Source organism: Panulirus ornatus, chromosome 1, assembly GCF_036320965.1.
Source record: "Panulirus ornatus isolate Po-2019 chromosome 1, ASM3632096v1, whole genome shotgun sequence".
NCBI classification, from domain to species: Eukaryota; Metazoa; Arthropoda; class Malacostraca; order Decapoda; family Palinuridae; genus Panulirus; species Panulirus ornatus.
In genome coordinates this window covers 40,408,485-40,428,056 of record NC_092224.1, presented here as the reverse complement: position 1 = coordinate 40,428,056, position 19,572 = coordinate 40,408,485, and the positions used below count along the sequence as shown (strand labels likewise).

The following is a 19,572-nucleotide window of genomic DNA, read 5'->3' as shown; positions in this document are numbered from 1 at the left end:
TTGACTCATCTTACTAATCATGTCTTGACTCATTTTACAACTCACATCTTGTTTCAACTTGCTAATTATATATTGACTCATTATTTATATCTTGGCTAATCTTACGTTTTTAGTCAGATTTTTTAATGTAACTCTCCTCCAACATCCTTATGATGTAAAAGGAATACTTTGCTAATCTTACGTTCATTATCATCACTACACATCACACTTAAACATAACAGTTGTTGTTATGATTCTCATGATAATTTTCGTTTATGCTTTTCTCCTATATCTTCACTCGTCTCCTACATACATTACCGATCAATAACAAAACATTATCTGATCTCTTGAGATGATCACCAGAGTTTCCGTTCCGTGGTCAGGGCTATGCTTACCCCGACTCCCTCCACAGAGACGACGGCCATGAACCCACAGTTTCACGTGCAGATCCCTCGCGTTGGGCTCTCTAAGTGCCACGTGGTTGTTTCCGTCACGCAGCAGTACGACACCTTCCTCTCTGCCCAAGACAACAAGAAGCGACACCACCTTCACGCCATTGGCTTCGCCGTTTACGAGATTCCTCCCAACATGACACGCCTCACGACGGCCTTTGTTAGTGAACATGTAAGTATCTGGCAGCTTCTGCATACCCAGCCCACAAGACCTATTCTTTTCCAGAGAACTGTCATCTTCGTGTTGTGGTAATTTTCTTTCTCAAAGGTACTTTCCTTTTTACATTAGTTATGATATTCTACAATTATACATTGAAATGATTCATTCTGTTAATATATAATATATATAGATATATATATATATATATATATATATATATATATATATATATATATATATATATATATATATATATATATATATATATATATATATATATATATATTTATATATATATATATATATATATATATATATATATATATATATATATATATATATATTTTTTTTTTTTTTTTTTTCAAACTATTCGCCATTTCCCGCGTTAGCGAGGTAGCGTTAAGAACAGAGGACTGGGCCATTGAGGGAATATCCTCACCTGGCCCCCTTCTCTGTTCCTTCTTTTGGAAAATTAAAATGAATTGAGAGGGGAGGATTTCCAGCTACCCGCTCCCTCCCCTTTTAGTCGCCTTCTACGACACGCAGGGAATACGTGGGAAGTATTCTTTCTCCCCTATCCCCAGGGAATAAATATATATATATATATATATATATATATATATATATATATATATATATATATATATATATATATATATATATATATATATATATATATATATATATATATATATATATATATATATATACATATATATATATACAAGAACAAAAACCAAGTTATTTACACTATGTACAAACAAGAATTAATCATCTTCCAGCAAGCCTTTCTGGGATGTTTCTGAACTCTCAGTTCGCTGAGTCAATCTGTCTGTTTGGGATGTGATAACTCTCATCACCAAATTTTTTTTCATATCTCCAGAAGCTCCAATGACTTTTGATGACTGAGATACTTTTGGATGAAACTTTTGGCAGATAAAAAGAGAGGAAAAAAGCTTTGTCGAAGTGGTATATATATATATATATATATATATATATATATATATATATATATATATATATATATATATATATATATATATATATATATATATATATATATATATATATCCCTGGGGATAGGGGATTAAGAATACTTCCCACGTATTCCCTGCGTGTCGTAGAAGGCGACTAAAAGGGGAGGGAGCGGGGGGCTGAATATCCTCCCCTCTCGTTTTTTTTTTTTTTTTTTAATTTTCCAAAAGAAGGAACAGAGAATTGGGCCAGGTGAGGGTATTCCCTCAAAGGCCCAGTCCTCTGTTCTTAATGCTACCTCGCTAACGCGGGAAATGGCGAATAGTTTAAAAGAAAAAAAAAAAAAAATATATATATATATATATATATATATATATATATATATATATATATATATATATATATATATATATATATATATATATATATATATATATATATATATATATATATATATATGGATATATATGGATTTGTATGTAGCATTTATGGATCTGGAGAAGGCATATGATAGAGTTGATAGAGATGCTCTGTGGAAGGTATTAAGAATATATGGTGTGGGAGGCAAGTTGTTAGAAGCAGTGAAAAGTTTTTATCGAGGATGTAAGGCATGTGTACGTGTAGGAAGAGAGGAAAGTGATTGGTTCTCAGTGAATGTAGGTTTGCGGCAGGGGTGTGTGATGTCTCCATGGTTGTTTAATTTGTTTATGGATGGGGTTGTTAGGGAGGTAAATGCAAGAGTTTTGGAAAGAGGGGCAAGTATGAAGTCTGTTGGGGATGAGAGAGCTTGGGAAGTGAGTCAGTTGTTGTTCGCTGATGATACAGCGCTGGTGGCTGATTCATGTGAGAAACTGCAGAAGCTGGTGACTGAGTTTGGTAAAGTGTGTGGAAGAAGAAAGTTAAGAGTAAATGTGAATAAGAGCAAGGTTATTAGGTACAGTAGGGTTGAGGGTCAAGTCAATTGGGAGGTGAGTTTGAATGGAGAAAAACTGGAGGAAGTGAAGTGTTTTAGATATCTGGGAGTGGATCTGGCAGCGGATGGAACCATGGAAGCGGAAGTGGATCATAGGGTGGGGGAGGGGGCGAAAATTCTGGGGGCCTTGAAGAATGTGTGGAAGTCGAGAACATTATCTCGGAAAGCAGAAATGGGTATGTTTGAAGGAATAGTGGTTCCAACAATGTTGTATGGTTGCGAGGCGTGGGCTATGGATAGAGTTGTGCGCAGGAGGATGGATGTGCTGGAAATGAGATGTTTGAGGACAATGTGTGGTGTGAGGTGGTTTGATCGAGTGAGTAACGTAAGGGTAAGAGAGATGTGTGGAAATAAAAAGAGCGTGGTTGAGAGAGCAGAAGAGGGTGTTTTGAAGTGGTTTGGGCACATGGAGAGAATGAGTGAGGAAAGATTGACCAAGAGGATATATGTGTCGGAGGTGGAGGGAACGAGGAGAAGAGGGAGACCAAATTGGAGGTGGAAAGATGGAGTGAAAAAGATTTTGTGTGATCGGGGCCTGAACATGCAGGAGGGTGAAAGGAGGGCAAGGAATAGAGTGAACTGGAGCGATGTGGTATACCGGGGTTGACGTGCTGTCAGTGGATTGAATCAAGGCATGTGAAGCGTCTGGGGTAAACCATGGAAAGCTGTGTAGGTATGTATATTTGCGTGTGTGGACGTATGTATATACATGTGTATGGGGGGGGGGGGCATTTCTTTCGTCTGTTTCCTTGCGCTACCTCGCAAACGCGGGAGACAGCGACAAAGTATAAAAAAAAAAGTATATATATATATATATATATGTATATATATATATATATATATATATATATATATATATATATATATATATATATATATATATATATATATATATATATATATATATTATCCCTGGGGATAGGGGATTAAGAATACTTCCCACGTATTCCCTGCGTGTCGTAGAAGGCGACTAAAAGGGGAGGGAGCGGGGGGCTGGAAATCCTCCCCTCTCTTTTTTTTTAAATTTTCCAAAAGAAGGAACAGAGGGGGCCAGGTGAGGATATTCCAAAAAAGGCCCAGTCCTCTGTTTCTAACGCTACCTCGCTAACGTGGGAAATGGAGAATAGTTTAAAAGAAAAAAAAGAATATATATATATATATATAAATATATATATATATATATATATATATATATATATATATATATATATATATATATATATATATATATATATATATATATATATATATATATATATATTTATTATTATTTTGCTTTGTCGCTATCTCCCGCGTTTGCGAGGTAGCGCAAGGAAACAGACGAAAGAATGGCCCAACCCGCCCACGTACACATGTATGTACATACACGTCCACACACGCAAATATACATACCTATACATCTCAATGTACACATATATATACACACACACAAACATATACATATGTACACATGTACATAATTCATACTGTCTGCCTTTATTTGTTCCCATCGCCACCTCGCCACACATGGAATAACAACCCCCTCCCCCCTCATGTGTGCTAGGTAGCGCTAGGAAAGACACCAAAGGCCCCATTCGTTCACACTCAGTCTCTAGCTGTCATGTAATAATGCACCGAAACCACAGCTCCCTTTCCACATCCAGGCCCCACACACTTTCCATGGTTTACCCCAGACGCTTCACATGCCCTGGTTCAATTCATTGACAGCACGTCGACCCCGGTATACCACATCGTTCCAATTCACTCTATTCCTTGCACGCCTTTCACCCTCCTGCATGTTCAGGCCCCGATCACTCAAAATCTTTTTCACTCCATCTTTCCACCTCCAATTTGGTCTCCCACTTCTCCTCGTTCCCTCCATCTCTGACACATATATCCTCTTGGTCAATCTTTCCCCACTCATTCTCTCCATGTGACCAAACTATTTCAGAACACCCTCTTCTGCTCTCTCAACCACACTCTTTTTATTTCCACACATCTCTCTCACCCTTACATTACTTACTCGATCAAACCACCTCACACCATATATTGTCCTCAAACATCTCATTTCCAGCACATCCACCCTCCTGCGCACAACTTTATCCATAGCCCACGTCTCGCAACCATACAACATTGTTGGAACCACTATTCCTTCAAACATACCCATTTTGCTTTCCGAGATAAATGTTCTCGACTTACAAACATTCTTCAAGGATCCCAGATTTTTCGCCCCCTCCCCCACCCTATGATGCACTTCCGCTTCCATGGTTCCATCCGCTGCCAGATCCACTCCCAGATATCTAAAACACTTTACTTCCTCCAGTTTCTCTCCATTCAAACTTACCTCCCAATTGACTTGACCCTCAACCCTACTGTACCTAATAACCTTGCTCTTATTCACATTTACTCTTAACTTTCTTCTTTCTTTACCAAACTCAGTCACCAGCTTCTGCAGTTTCTCACATGAATCAGCCACCAGCGCTGTATCATCAGCGAACAACAACTGACTCACTTCCCAAGCTCTCTCATCCCCAACAGACTGCATACTTGCCCCTCTTTCCAAAACTCTTGCATTCACCTCCCTAACAACCCCATCCATAAACAAATTAAACAATCATGGAGACATCACACACCCCTGCCGCAAACCTACATTCACTGAGAACCAATCACTTTCCTCTCTTCCTACACGTACACATGCCTTACATCCTCGATTAAAACTTTTCACTGCTTCTAACAACTTTCCTCCCACACCATATATTCTTAGTACCTTCCACAGAGCATCTCTATCAACTCTATCATATGCCTTCTCCAGATCCATAAATGCTACATACAAATCCATTTGCTTTTCAAAGTATCTCTCACATACATTCTTCAAAGCAAACACCTGATCCACACATCCTCTACCACTTCTGAAACCACACTGCTCTTTCCCAATCTGATGCTCTGTACATGCCTTCACCCTCTCAATCAATACCCTCCCATATAATTTACCAGGAATACTCAACAAACTTATTCCTCTGTAATTTGAGCACTCACTCTTATCCCCTTTGCCTTTGTACAATGGCACTATGCAGCCATTCCGCCAATCCTCAGGCACCTCACCATGAATCATACATACATAAAATAGCCTTACCAACCAGTCAACAATACAGTCACCCCCTTTTTTAATAAATTCCACTGCAATACCATCCAAACCTGCTGCCTTGCCGGCTTTCATCTTCCGCAAAGCTTTTACTACTTATTCTCTGTTTACCAAATCATTTTCCCTAACCCTGTCACTTTGCACGCCACCTCGACCAAAACACCCTATATCTGCCACTCTATCATCAAACACATTCAACAAACCTTCAAACTACTCACTCCATCTCCTTCTCACATTACCACCACTTGTTATCACCTCTCCATTATATAGGTAGATAGATAGATAGATAGATAGATAGATGATAGATGATAGTGGTGGTGATGATAATGGTGATAGTATTAATGATGATAATTATGATAATAGCAATAACAGTGATGATAATGATGATTATGATAATGATCATGACAACAATTATGATAATAATAATAATGAAAATAATAATAATAATAATAATAATAATAATAATAATAATAATAATAATAATAATAATAATAATAATGATAACGATAATAATACTGATAGTAGTAATGATAATGATACATGAAAACTACTTATCAACCCTCTCCATTCAGAGACCAATGGACGTGACATCACACAGTATGGCCAGGGAGACAGTCACATTCTTCACTTTGCCACCAGGAGACTACATGGTGGTGCCGCACACGGCACATGCTAACTCTGATGCCAAGTTCCTCCTCCGCATCCTGACAGATGAGCAGAGCAACATATGGTGAGTGCCGGCTGCCGGGGAACTGAGATTGAGTACGTGTGTAGTGAGTCGCTTATGGGAAGATGTTGGCCGTGACCTTAATCCTTTCTAAGCTTATGATGTCTTTCACTGCTATTGGAATTATTCACCATCAGCTTTCACTTGTTCAATGATCGTCATTATTACTGGTACCACCGTACTGTTTCCCTAGCTTTATGTTGACTGGTATTACTGCTACAATTACCGTTAACTCCCATAGCCGTAAATACATGACACAAATCATTACTCCGGCTGCTTGGAGGGTCAACTCTCTTGATCAGTCAGTATCAATACTGCCGATGCTTCAGCTGTTTTGTCATAAGAGTTATCATACGAATGATAACGAAAATGGTCTTACTAAAACGAATCTGCAACGATTTCCACTGAAGCTTCTTCTGTACAAATGTAAATGTATAAACATCCTCCCCTCTTGTTTTTTTTTTTTTTTTCCCCAAGAAGGAACAGAGAAGGGGGCCAAATGAGGATATTCCCTCAAAGGCCCAGTCCTCTGTTCTTAACGCTACCTTGCTAATGCGGGAAATGGCGAATAGTATGAAAGAAAAGAATATATATATATATATATATATATATATATATATATATATATATATATATATATATATATATATATATATATATATATATTTATATTTATATATATATATTTCATTTTTTTGGGCTTTGTCGCTGTCTCCCGCATTTGCGAGGTAGCGCAAGGAAACATACGAAAGAAATGGCCCAACCCACCCCAATACACATGTATGTACATACACGTCCACACATGCAAATATACATACCCATACATCTCAATGTATACATATATATACACACACAGACACATACATATATACACATACACACAATTCACACTGTCTGCCTTTATTCATTCCCATCGCCACCTCGCCACACATGGAATAACATCCCCCACCCCACTCATGTATGCGAGGTCGCCCTAGGAAAAGACAACAAAGGCCCCATTCGTTCACATTCAGTCTCTAGCTGTCATGCAATAATGCCCGAAACCACAGCTCCCTTTCCACATCCAGGCCCCACAGAACTTTCCATGGTTTACCCCAGACGCTTCACATGCCCTGATTCAATCCATTGACAGCACGTCGACCCCGGTATACCACATCGATTCAATTCACTCTATTCCTTGCCCGCCTTTCACCCTCCTGCATGTTCAGGCCCCGATCACTCAAAATCTTCTTCACTCCATCTTTCCACCTCCAATTTGGTCTCCCACTTCTCGTTTCCTCCAACTCCGATAGATATATCCTCTTGGTCAATCTTTCCTCACTCATTCTCTCCATGTGCCCAAACCATTTCAAAACACCCTCGTCTGCTCTGTCAACCACGCTCTTTTTATTTCCACACATCTCTCTTACCCTTACATTACTTACTCGATCAAACCACCTCACACCACATATTGTCCTCAAACATCTCATTTCCAACACATCCACCCTCCTCCGCAAACCCTACCTATCGCCCACGCCTCGCAACCATATACCATTGTTGGAACCACTATTCCTTTAAACACACCCATTATTGCTCTCCGAGATAACTTTCTTTTCACATATACCTTGACATCTCTTGTATTATTACACCAATTCAACATAGATATTCTCCCTGTATTATTAATCCATTATTATATCAATGTGATATTAACATACTTGTATTATTACATCATTATCATAAGGATATAACCTTATCATGTTACAGGGAAGTGAATGAGGACAACATGGTGTTCCGCTCCATTAGTCTTGAAAGACTGGATGATGGCCTGAAGATAGTGAGTAGAACGACCTTGTCTCCGTGAGCGTGGTTCTGTGTGTGTGTGTGTGTGTGTGTGTGTGTGTGTGTGTGTGTGTGTGTGTGTGTGTGTGTGTGTTTCATTATTGTTGTATGCATGTTAGTAAGTACGCATATTCATACGTAGATATGTTAATGTATGCGTGCACTTTAGTTTGTCAGTTTGTTTTGTGCAGATGCGTATATCATGCAATACTTTTGAGTGTTGTGTATGATTGTGTAATTACTTATCTCTACGGTACGTGGAGGAAGTTCTAAGCTTGCTAAAGCTTATCTTTGAAATTTATTTGTTGCAATACATCTTTTTATTCTTTTCTTTTTACGCCAACACTCACAACATCATCAATTTTTTTTCCATTTATCTATTACACTTATCTTATAGATTTCTTTTTTACATCTTTTCTGATACGTATTTTGCTTAGTATCATGTTACGGTCCCTCTTTGTAGTTTTTGTATTCATCATGTTGACGTTAAGAAAACGCTTCAAAACCTTTAAAGCTGTGATCAAGTCACCCCTTCATCTTCTCTCGTGTATGATGGACAAATTTATGGCCCCTAACCTCTCACTATAGTTCAACTCTGTCAATTCTTATACCATTTTTCTTTTACTCCCCTGAACCATCTCTATTTTTTTTTGTGTGTGCTTCTTTAAGTTCAGTAACCAAACTTAGGAAGAATGATTTGGCTTTGACCTACTATACGATGAAAACAGTTAACTGGATATTGCTCTGTCCATAAACTTGTTCTAATGTTTGCCAGTAGGCGGTTTCTCTTCTTCATAGCTCCTTTGAGCAAAGGCTATGGCGGCATATGAGATGCATTGTCGACTCAAGTCTTGCAGCTTTCACTGTTTCCTATCCTCTTTACATTCAATATCTTGGATTTCATCAACCACGCATAAGACTAGCATCATTAGCAAACATATTCAGGTGTGAGTGAAGTCTCTCTACCGACTCATTTACAGAGATCAAGAAGAACAGTGGTCCCAGGACCGTGCACTGGGGCACATCACTGTTGACCATAACCCAGTTCGAGAAAGTCCCTCTGTTGTGTCTTTTGTTCCCTTCCTTTAAGATAAGCTTCATCTCCGTATTTCCTTTGTTTTGCCGAAAGGTCCATCATCTTTTCCAAACACCTGCGTGTTACAAGGGGAAGTGCTTTCTAACAGTCCAAATACACACAGTCCACCTAACCTTGTCCATGGTTTCAAAAGGATCTCACTCTCTCTGAGATATAAAGGTTTGTTACACGTGACCTCCTTCCCCATAATCAGTGTTGACTCTCTCTTAGGTAGCTCCTCCTTTGCAAGTTGTGTGTGTGTGTGTGTGTGTGTGTGTGTGTGTGTGTGTGTGTGTGTGTGTGTGTGTAAGCATGCTGATAGTTCATATGTTTGTGATTTTCTGTGTGCATAAATTTCTTTGGATGTATGTGCGCATATGAGTCTGTGAATTTGTATGTCTAAGTTTCATCAGATCTCTCCATCTACTGAACTTATCTCTCTCTCTCTCTCTCTCTCTCTCTCTCTCTCTCTCTCTCTCTCTCTCTCTCTCTCTCTCTCTCTCTCTCTCTCTCTCTCTCTCTCTCTCTCTCTCTCTCTCTCTCTCTCTCTCTCTCTCTCTCGTCCTTTTCTGGCTTTTTCGTAATTCAACGTAGTATACATCAGAGCTGAGTACCGGTGTTATGCATATCTCAGAATAAACCATTATGTCCCTCAGCGTGAGGGGCGGACGATGTTGCAGAAGATGCTCAACAAGTACCCTCCCGAGCTGGACCCTCATATCTTTCACAAGTTCCTCAAAACCCACTGGAAACGTAAGTGCCATAAACCACTTTCCCACTATTACCTTTACATCTATATTAATCTTAAAGCTATATATATATATATATATATATATATATATATATATATATATATATATATATATATATATATATATATATATATATATTCTTTTATACATCTCCCACTCAATTGTATTTTTTCCCTGCAAAAATCGTCCAAATGCCTCTCTCTTCTCTTTCACTAATACTCTTACTTCTTCATCCCACCACTCACTACCCTTTCTAATCAACCCACCTCCCACTCTTCTCATGCCACAAGCATCTTTTGCGCAATCCCTCACTGATTCCCTAAATACATCCCAGTCCTCCCCCACTCCCCTTACTTCCATTGTTCTCACCTTTTTCCATTCTGTACTCAGTCTCTCCTGGTACTTCCTCACACAGGTCTCCTTCCCAAGCTCACTTACTCTCACCACCCTCTTCACCCCAACATTCACTTTTCTTTTCTGAAAACCCATACTAATCTTCACCTTAGCCTCCACAAGATAATGATCAGACATCCCTCCAGTTGCACCTCTCAGCACATTAACATCCAAAAGTCTCTCTTTCGCACGCCTGTCAATTAACACGTAATGCAATAACGCTCTCTGGCCATCTCTCCTACTTACATAAGTATACTTATGTATATCTCGCCTTTTAAACCAGGTATTCCCAATCATCAGTCCTTTTTCAGCACATAAATCTACAAGCTCTTCACCATTTACATTTACAACACTGAACACCCCATGTATACCAATTATTCCCTCAACTGCCACACTACTCACCTTTGCATTCAAATCACCCATCACTATAACCCGGTCTTGTGCATCAAAACCACTAACACACTCATTCAGCTGCTCCCAAAACACTTGCCTCTCATGATCTTTCTTCTCATGCCCAGGTGCATATGCACCAATAATCACCCACCTCTCTCCATCAACTTTCAGTTTTACCCAAATTAATCGAGAATTTACTTTCTTACATTCTATCACATACTCCCACAACTCCTGTTTCAGGAGTATTGCTACTCCTTCCCTTGCTCTTGTCCTCTCACTAACCCCTGACTTTACTCCCCAGACATTCACAAACCACTCTTCCCCTTTACCCTTGAGCTTCGTTTCACTCAGAGCCAAAACATCCAGGTTCCTTTCCTCAAACATACTACCTATCTCTCCTTTTTTCACATCTTGGTTACATCCACACACATTTAGGCACCCCACTCTGAGCCTTCGAGGAGGTCAAGAGAAAGGTGCAAGAGGTGAAAAAAAGGGCAAATGAGAGTTGGGGTGAGAGAGTATCACTAAATTTTAGGGAGAATAAAAAGATGTTCTGGAAGGAGGTAAATAAAGTGCGTAAGACAAGGGAGCAAATGGGAACTTCAGTGAAGGGCGTAAATGGGGAGGTGATAACAAGTAGTGGTGATGTGAGAAGGAGATGGAGTGAGTATTTTGAAGGTTTGTTGAATGTGTTTGATGATAGAGTGGCAGATATAGGGTGTTTTGGTCGAGGTGGTGTGCAAAGTGAGAGGGTTAGGGAAAATGATTTGGTAAACAGAGAAGAGGTAGTGAAAGCTTTGCGGAAGATGAAAGCCGGCAAGGCAGCAGGTTTGGATGGTATTGCAGTGGAATTTATTAAAAAAGGGGGTGACTGTATTGTTCACTGGTTGGTAAGGTTATTTAATGTATGTATGACTCATGGTGAGGTGCCTGAGGATTGGCGGAATGCATGCATAGTGCCATTGTACAAAGGCAAAGGGGATAGGAGTGAGTGCTCAAATTACAGAGGTATAAGTTTGTTGAGTATTCCTGGTAAATTATATGGGAGGGTATTGATTGAGAGGGTGAAGGCATGTACAGAGCATCAGATTGGGGAAGAGCAGTGTGGTTTCAGAAGTGGTAGAGGATGTGTGGATCAGGTGTTTGCTTTGAAGAATGTATGTGAGAAATACTTAGAAAAGCAAATGGATTTGAATGTAGCATTTATGGATCTGGAGAAGGCATATGATAGAGTTGATAGAGATGCTCTGTGGAAGGTATTAAGAATATATGGTGTGGGAGGCAAGTTGTTAGAATCAGTGAAAAGTTTTTATCGAGGATGTAAGGCATGTGTACGTGTAGGAAGAGAGGAAAGTGATTGGTTCTCATTGAATGTAGGTTTGCGGCAGGGGTGTGTGATGTCTCCATGGTTGTTTAATTTGTTTATGGATGGGGTTGTTAGGGAGGTAAATGCAAGAGTTTTGGAAAGAGGGGCAAGTATGAAGTCTGTTGGGGATGAGAGAGCTTGGGAAGTGAGTCAGTTGTTGTTCGCTGATGATACAGCGCTGGTGGCTGATTCATGTGAGAAACTGCAGAAGCTGGTGACTGAGTTTGGTAAAGTGTGTGAAAGAAGAAAGTTAAGAGTAAATGTGAATAAGAGCAAGGTTATTAGGTACAGTAGGGTTGAGGGTCAAGTCAATTGGGAGGTGAGTTTGAATGGAGAAAAACTGGAGGAAGTGAAGTGTTTTAGATATCTGGGAGTGGATCTGGCAGCGGATGGAACCATGGAAGCGGAAGTGGATCTTAGGGTGTGGGAGGGGGCGAAAATTCTGGGAGCCTTGAAGAATGTATGGAAGTCGAGAACATTATCTCGGAAAGCAAAAATGGGTATGTTTGAAGGAATAGTGGTTCCAACAATGTTGTATGGTTGCGAGGCGTGGGCTATGGATAGAGTTGTGCGCAGGAGGATGGATGTGCTGGAAATGAGGTGTTTGAGGACAATGTGTGGTGTGAGGTGGTTTGATCGAGTGAGTAACGTAAGGGTAAGAGAGATGTGTGGAAATAAAAAGAGCGTGGTTGAGAGAGCAGAAGAGGGTGTTTTGAAGTGGTTTGGGCACATGGAGAGAATGCGTGAGGAAAGATTGACCAAGAGGATATATGTGTAGGAGGTGGAGGGAACGAGGGGAAGAGGGAGACCAAATTGAAGGTGGAAAGATGGAGTGAAAAAGATTTTGTGTGATCGGGGCCTGAACATGCAGGAGGGTGAAAGGAGGACAAGGAATAGAGTGAATTGGAGCGATGTGGTATACCGGGGTTAACGTGCTGTCAGTGGATTGAATCAAGGCATGTGAAGCGTCTGGGGTAAACCATGGAAAGCTGTGTAGGTATGTATATTTGCGTGTGTGGACGTGTGTATGTACGTGTGTATGGGGGTTGGGCCATTTCTTTCGTCTGTTTCCTTGCGCTACCTCGCAAACGCGGGAGACAGCGACAAAGTATAAAAAAAAAAAAAAAAAAAAAAAAAAATATATATATATATATATATATATATGCATATATATATATATATATATATATATATATATATATATATATATATATATATATATATATATATATATATATATATTATCCCTGGGGATAGGGGATTAAGAATACTTCCCACGTATTCCCTGCGTGTCGTAAAAGGCGACTAAAAGGGGAGGGAGCGGGGGGCTGGAAATCCTCCCCTCTTTCTTTTTTTTTTTTTTTTTTTTTTCCAAAAGAAGGAACAGAGAATTGGGCCAGGCGAGGGTATTCCCTCAAAGGCCCAGTCCTCTGTTCTTAATGCTACCTCGCTAACGCGGGAAATGGCGAATAGTTTAAAAAAAAAAAAAAAAAAAAAATATATATATATATATATATATATATATATATATATATATATATATATATATATATATATATATATATACATATATATATATATATATATATATATATATATATATATATATATATATATATATATATATATATTTATATATATATATATATATATATATATATATATATATATATATATATATATATATATATATATATATATATATATATATATATATATATATATATATATATATATGCTAGGGTAAATTGGGAGCAGATATTCTTCAATTCACATTGATTTGAATACGACAGCATATTTAGAGTTATTAATCTTCTTTCTTCTGATCTCTGATTTTCTCAATATCATTTCACCGTTAGGTGGTTGCTCAGCTGGTGCTTGAGGTGGAATATTTTCCTTAATACATTGTTTGTTAAAGACCAATGCATATTCAACACTCACTTGCTTTCTGTAACCTTCTTCAACTTTCGTTACAACATGTTTTGCTTCATCAGATAAAGTGTGAATTAAATGTCCTATATTCATTTTCACTTTATTCACGAAATACACTTGTGTTACACATTGCACATCACCATTCTGTACACCATGAAAGGACACTATTTACAGCACTGGCCATAGATTCCACTATCCAAAGTGATTTATGAACTGCTAAGAAGACTTGATAGGACTAAACTTTAAACAGAGGAGTCTAGAAAAAAAAATGGATTTAGCTCATGATGACTCTCAATTATTTGTCCGTTACTAAACAAAATTATGTACGCGTTGTATCTGAAAGCAATTGCAGTGTTAAAGTATGCTAATAAACGATTTTCCTGTTCAGGTCTCTGGTTTTATATATAAATTTCCATGTAGAAATTGCAAAAAATTTACATACCTTTCCTTCACTTTAGAAGCATTCATTGAAAGATCCCATCCATAAGAAGGGTGACGGTTCTGACCCCTCTATCTATCGTTCTTTTGCTTTGATATCTACCATTTCCAAGGTCTTTCAGTCTCTCCCGAACTTCCATATCCTCAGACATTTTGAAGCTCACAATATTCTCTCTGATCGCTAATATGGGTTCCGTATGGCGAGATCCACTAGTGATATTCTTTCGCATGTTACTAATGTCTGGTCATCATCCCTCAAAAGATTTAGGGATTCCTATGCTATTCGCCTTGATATATCCAAAGCTTTTGACAGGGTCTGACTTTGGAAATGCTCCCTCATATCTAGCTTCCTCTCCCGCCGAGTTATCTCCGTGGTTGTTCATGAAGCAGCATCTCCCCCTTTCTCCATCAACAGTGGTGTCTCTCAAGGTTCTGTCCTGTCACATATTTTTTTCTTCCTTTTTATCAACAATTTCCTTTCTTCTACGAATAACCAAAAGGTTTATACGCTGACGACTCAACACTGCATTCACCTACATCTTTCAGTTCTGTTCCTTCTTCTCCATATTTCGTTCTACATCTCGTCTTGACACAACTTCCTCAGTAAACTCAGACTTAGACAGAGTATCTCAGTGGGGTAGACGAAGTCTGGTTAAGACCCAGTTTCTACCCATCTCTCTATCGATAATTTCTGACAACTTTCTTCTCTACTTCGACAATTGTGTAACTCCACCTTTTAAGTCGATGAACATACTTGGTCCTACTGAAACATCCACTCTTTCTTGAAAACCACACATTACGGAAATAACTACGTCTGCCTCTAAAAAACTGGGAGTCCTGTTTATAGGTCGAAATTTCTTTTCATCCGAACATTTCCTCCGTTTATATAAAGGATTCATTCATTCCTTTACATAATACTGCTCTTACAACTGGGGAAATTCTAGTTCTGCAACCTTACATGACAGCACTGAGTCGATAACGGTCTGACTTATAAACTGTCCCAGGATAACTGCAAAATTTGACCCACTTATCTGCGCTACAATATTGATTCACTTTCCCTCTTTTATAGGCATTACTTTCGTTTCTGCTTCCGAAAACTGGCTTGTGTGCCCCTGATACTACCTAGACCTCGCAATACTCAGCAAGCATGTGCGTTGCATGACCACTGAGTGGCTAATGGCAACTCATGGGTGGGCCGTTTTGACAAATTTTTTTCCTATCATGTTTTTCCCAATATTTATGAGCCTTCACATTGTACAAGACAGGATTTTTACTTCCTCTGAAATTCGTAAATACTTTCCCTTGTCTTTTCGTTCTCCTTGTCATTAAGCTCTATGTATTTCAACTAAGGCCCGACCTTAGTGTGGGCTTTGTCCATGACTGAAACCTGCAATCTAAAAAAAAGAAGGAAAGGAAGATTCTCATGAAAGAATCTTTCATCGTAAAGGAGTCCATCATTTTCTTGCTACTGGAAGTTGCGCAGCCTCGAAGCTGCTATAGCTCCTGTAAAAGGTGTCTTAGAGTAAATTGAGGACTCATTTAAGAAAGAGATCTGATAGAAATTATTAAAAACATCAATTTCTCAAAATGGGGTTAAACTCAGAAGTATAGAAGCGTAGCTTCTAGCTACATCTCTATAAAGACCATTTCCACTTATTCAAATTTAGAACACCACAGTCAAACCCTGCATTAACATAAACTTATTGGCCATAACCATACCCCCATTCCATCTCATATCTTCCCGAATGCTTCTTAGAAGCTGGGCCCGTCGAATTGGTGTCGGTATTATTTTCTTTATGAGCAGCTATCCCGTGTCCGGAAGGGTCTTGTTCACCCCAGTATAGAGTGCTGCAAACGTATGTATATGAGGTAGCTCCTCCTCTATCTCCCTTTTAACAAAAAGTAAATCAAAAGCTTCGTCAACTCTGCTACTGTCATCTCTCTTCAACCGCCCCTGTCCGTCCGCCGTGGTTGGTTGGTTGGTTATTTTGGTTTTAGGTTCATCATCTGTCAGAGGCATCAAGGACGTTAACGTTTGGCTGCATCCACCAACCCTATAGGCTTAACTCCCTCTTCAGGTCTTAAGGATAATTAATAAGCCACATACGCTCTCACTTATCCTCCGTGATATTGCTGCTCCTTTTGGTCTATATGTATCATATTGGTCATTGCTCTTGTGAGCTCTTTGCCTGTGTCTCATTCACTATAGTTGCACCCGTGTCACCTGACTCTCTGCTTCTTTCATAGTTACGATGTGGACACAAGCCACACAAGAACCGACTGTTATGGTACCTCCTTTTCTCCTTGTACTGCAAAACTGTGGAGTTTTCCTCCTTTCGTCTTTCCCTCTTCCAGCGACCTTTACGCCTTTAAGACTCAAAGCTGGAAACACCCAGGGAGATCTGATCAATTTCTTTTTTCTTTTTCTCGCGCTACATGTTTGTCCTTTCATCTGAAATGGCCACCAGCAAGACATGTTGTTGCCCTTTATAAATCGACTGAAGCAGACAGCTGAGGCCAGGGTCATATTCAGATATCACTCGTGATGACCGTGCTATACACAATGCTAAGTGTGATTTATCGAAAGTAGTGAATATCACATTTTCAGGTTAGCTACTGTGATCTGGAAGAAGAGAATTTGTTATGCCTGATTGTCTTCCTCACCTCAGGTAGGTAGCATACAAATCACAACAGCCTGAGATGCATACGTCTACTCTCCAGCTGTCAAGTATTACGTACTGAAAGCAGAGCTGACCATCCCGACCCAACCTCATAAACTATTTCATGGTTTACCTTTGCAGATTCATGTGTCCTTGTTGAGAGCACAACTCCCCCACTTACCACATCGATATTTTTCATTCTACCCAATGCACTCCTTTAACCCTCCTAGATATTTTGTTCCCCATCTCCATCCTCTCTTTACGCAACTTTGTTCATCCATTTTAAAAAGTGCTTTTTAAGATATCATTATGTTGAAGTATCTACGTTTTTCTGATAATCAATATAGATACTTTAAATGCGAATAGTTACTAGTGATATCAAAATACTTACCTCTTAGCTACCTCAAGTAGTGTTAAGTCTGTTAATATGATTATTGTAATTCAGAGTTCCTGGCGGAGAAGCCGAGCCTGGAGTTGGTCAAGAGCCTCATCATGCTGCGGGACTTCAACATCAGCGGCCGGGTGGCGCTATCGGACGTGCCTGGCCTGTTGATAATGTTGCAGTTCTGGAAGGTTGGTGGTCCAAGACTCTTCCTTCACACGTCCTCGTAACTCACCCATGAAACTATACATCCTCTTCAGTATTCTAACCATATATTTTACCCGGACTTTACCACTGTTTTTCAGTACTATCATAAAGTGACTTTCCAATTTTTTCTATTTGGCTCTCACAGATCAACTGATGCTTTTTCATATATCATATGGGGTTCTTGGAAATTTGATTGCTGTATCTTCCGAACTGTAAGTTTTTAAGTTTTAAGAAATCTATTAATTCTTTATACTCACTGCAGAGCAGATATTTTCATTATCTTTTTTCTTTTTCTTCTCAATTTCTAGACTGCGCAGTTCAAGTTCTTGCAACTCTTTATGACGGACCATGTGTTCTAATCCTTCAGTTTTGCTTGTAAAATGTTTTCGAATTCTTTTCAATTTATCAGTGTTATGTTGTGTGGGAGAACACACAGGGAAGCAGTAATCCAATCTACTCATTATGTAAACATTGATATTCTCATCATTAGTTCTTTGTCTTATGTGATGAGAGTTCTCATCAACATTCCATGCTTTACTTGACTCTCAAATACAGAGAGAGAGAGAGAGAGAGAGAGAGAGAGAGAGAGAGAGAGAGAGAGAGAGAGAGAGAGAGAGAGAGAGAGAGAGAGAGAGAGAGAGAGAGAGAGGGAGAGAGAGAGAGAGAGAGAGAGAGAGAGTATTAGCTATAAATGAGGCAACAAAACCACGCTTCCAGTAAATTCCCCACACGCATCAAAAAACTTAACCATGCACCTGTGCACACTTCAATCTTCTCTTTCACTTTAAACTATCCCTTCCCTTATCCCACCTCTTATTCCTATTCTCTAACCAGCCTATCAAAGGAAAGAAATACGGTCAAAAATTATGGTGATCGTCACACATAGTTGATGGAATATTTCGATGATTATAGGAATGAAAATGATGTGAAAAATCAAGTATCGTAATAGAATGAAGTATATCAGAAGAATCAAGATACAAAGAAAACTAACGGAAAGGCAAAGAGAAGGAGGAGTATATTGTGAGCAGGGTTATCTTGGGGTCAGGTTTGATGTACACGACCTTAGTGTTTCGTGGAGGTTCTATATGTGCTATATGAATTATCTTGCTGTACATCAGGTGGGAGCTTATACAATAAAGACGTCAACAGAATGCTGAGGCTGTGTAATAATCTTAGTGTGAAAAAGAAGATATGACTGAAATAACAATAAAGACACATATGCACATCATTAGGAGATGCTTTCCGATATTTTTCATGCAATGATTCACACAGTTTTATCCCCCAGCAAAGAGTCAAGATTCTTTTATAAGAATTTGAATATCAGTATCCGAAAATATAATTATGTTACAGGGTATCAGACCATCGCCTTCTTGTTTCATACAAAGGAATTCAAATGGCAACAAACTACTGGGTCCTTTCCATGTTGTTTGTGATGATGGAAGGTATCAGAAAGTCGCAGTAAAATTCAAAAGTCCTACAGATAAATAATTCAAGGAGAATAACCTATAAATTGTTATTTCAACTATGGAGGCGCAGAGAATGAAAGTCTGAGCTTGAAGCGAGACACTTATAAAATCTATACTTAAACGTATCTGTAATATCACTTTCAACCACATGAATCATTCCATATGTTAACAATTATGTTAACGAAAAATGCTTCGACTCTTTCAAAGAAAATTGTTTGCCCACGAGTTTGCATCCATTACTCCGAGTAAAATCACACAAATCAAATCTTAGGTAGCTTGATATATCAAGATTATGAAAGCTTT

General features: G+C 38.9%; 1 protein-coding gene across 1 annotated transcript in view; it reads left to right on the top strand.

Annotated features, from left to right (window-relative positions):
- The window catches only part of LOC139763651 (calpain-9-like), a 299,394-nt gene that overhangs the window by 272,945 nt on the left and 6,877 nt on the right, over positions 1-19,572 (top strand). Inside the window, exons 9-13 of the mRNA XM_071690288.1 lie at positions 392-603; positions 6,233-6,390; positions 8,131-8,200; positions 9,937-10,033; positions 17,660-17,787. Of these exons, the coding sequence (XP_071546389.1) occupies positions 392-603; positions 6,233-6,390; positions 8,131-8,200; positions 9,937-10,033; positions 17,660-17,787 (665 nt within the window). The remainder of the gene's footprint in view (positions 1-391; positions 604-6,232; positions 6,391-8,130; positions 8,201-9,936; positions 10,034-17,659; positions 17,788-19,572) is intronic.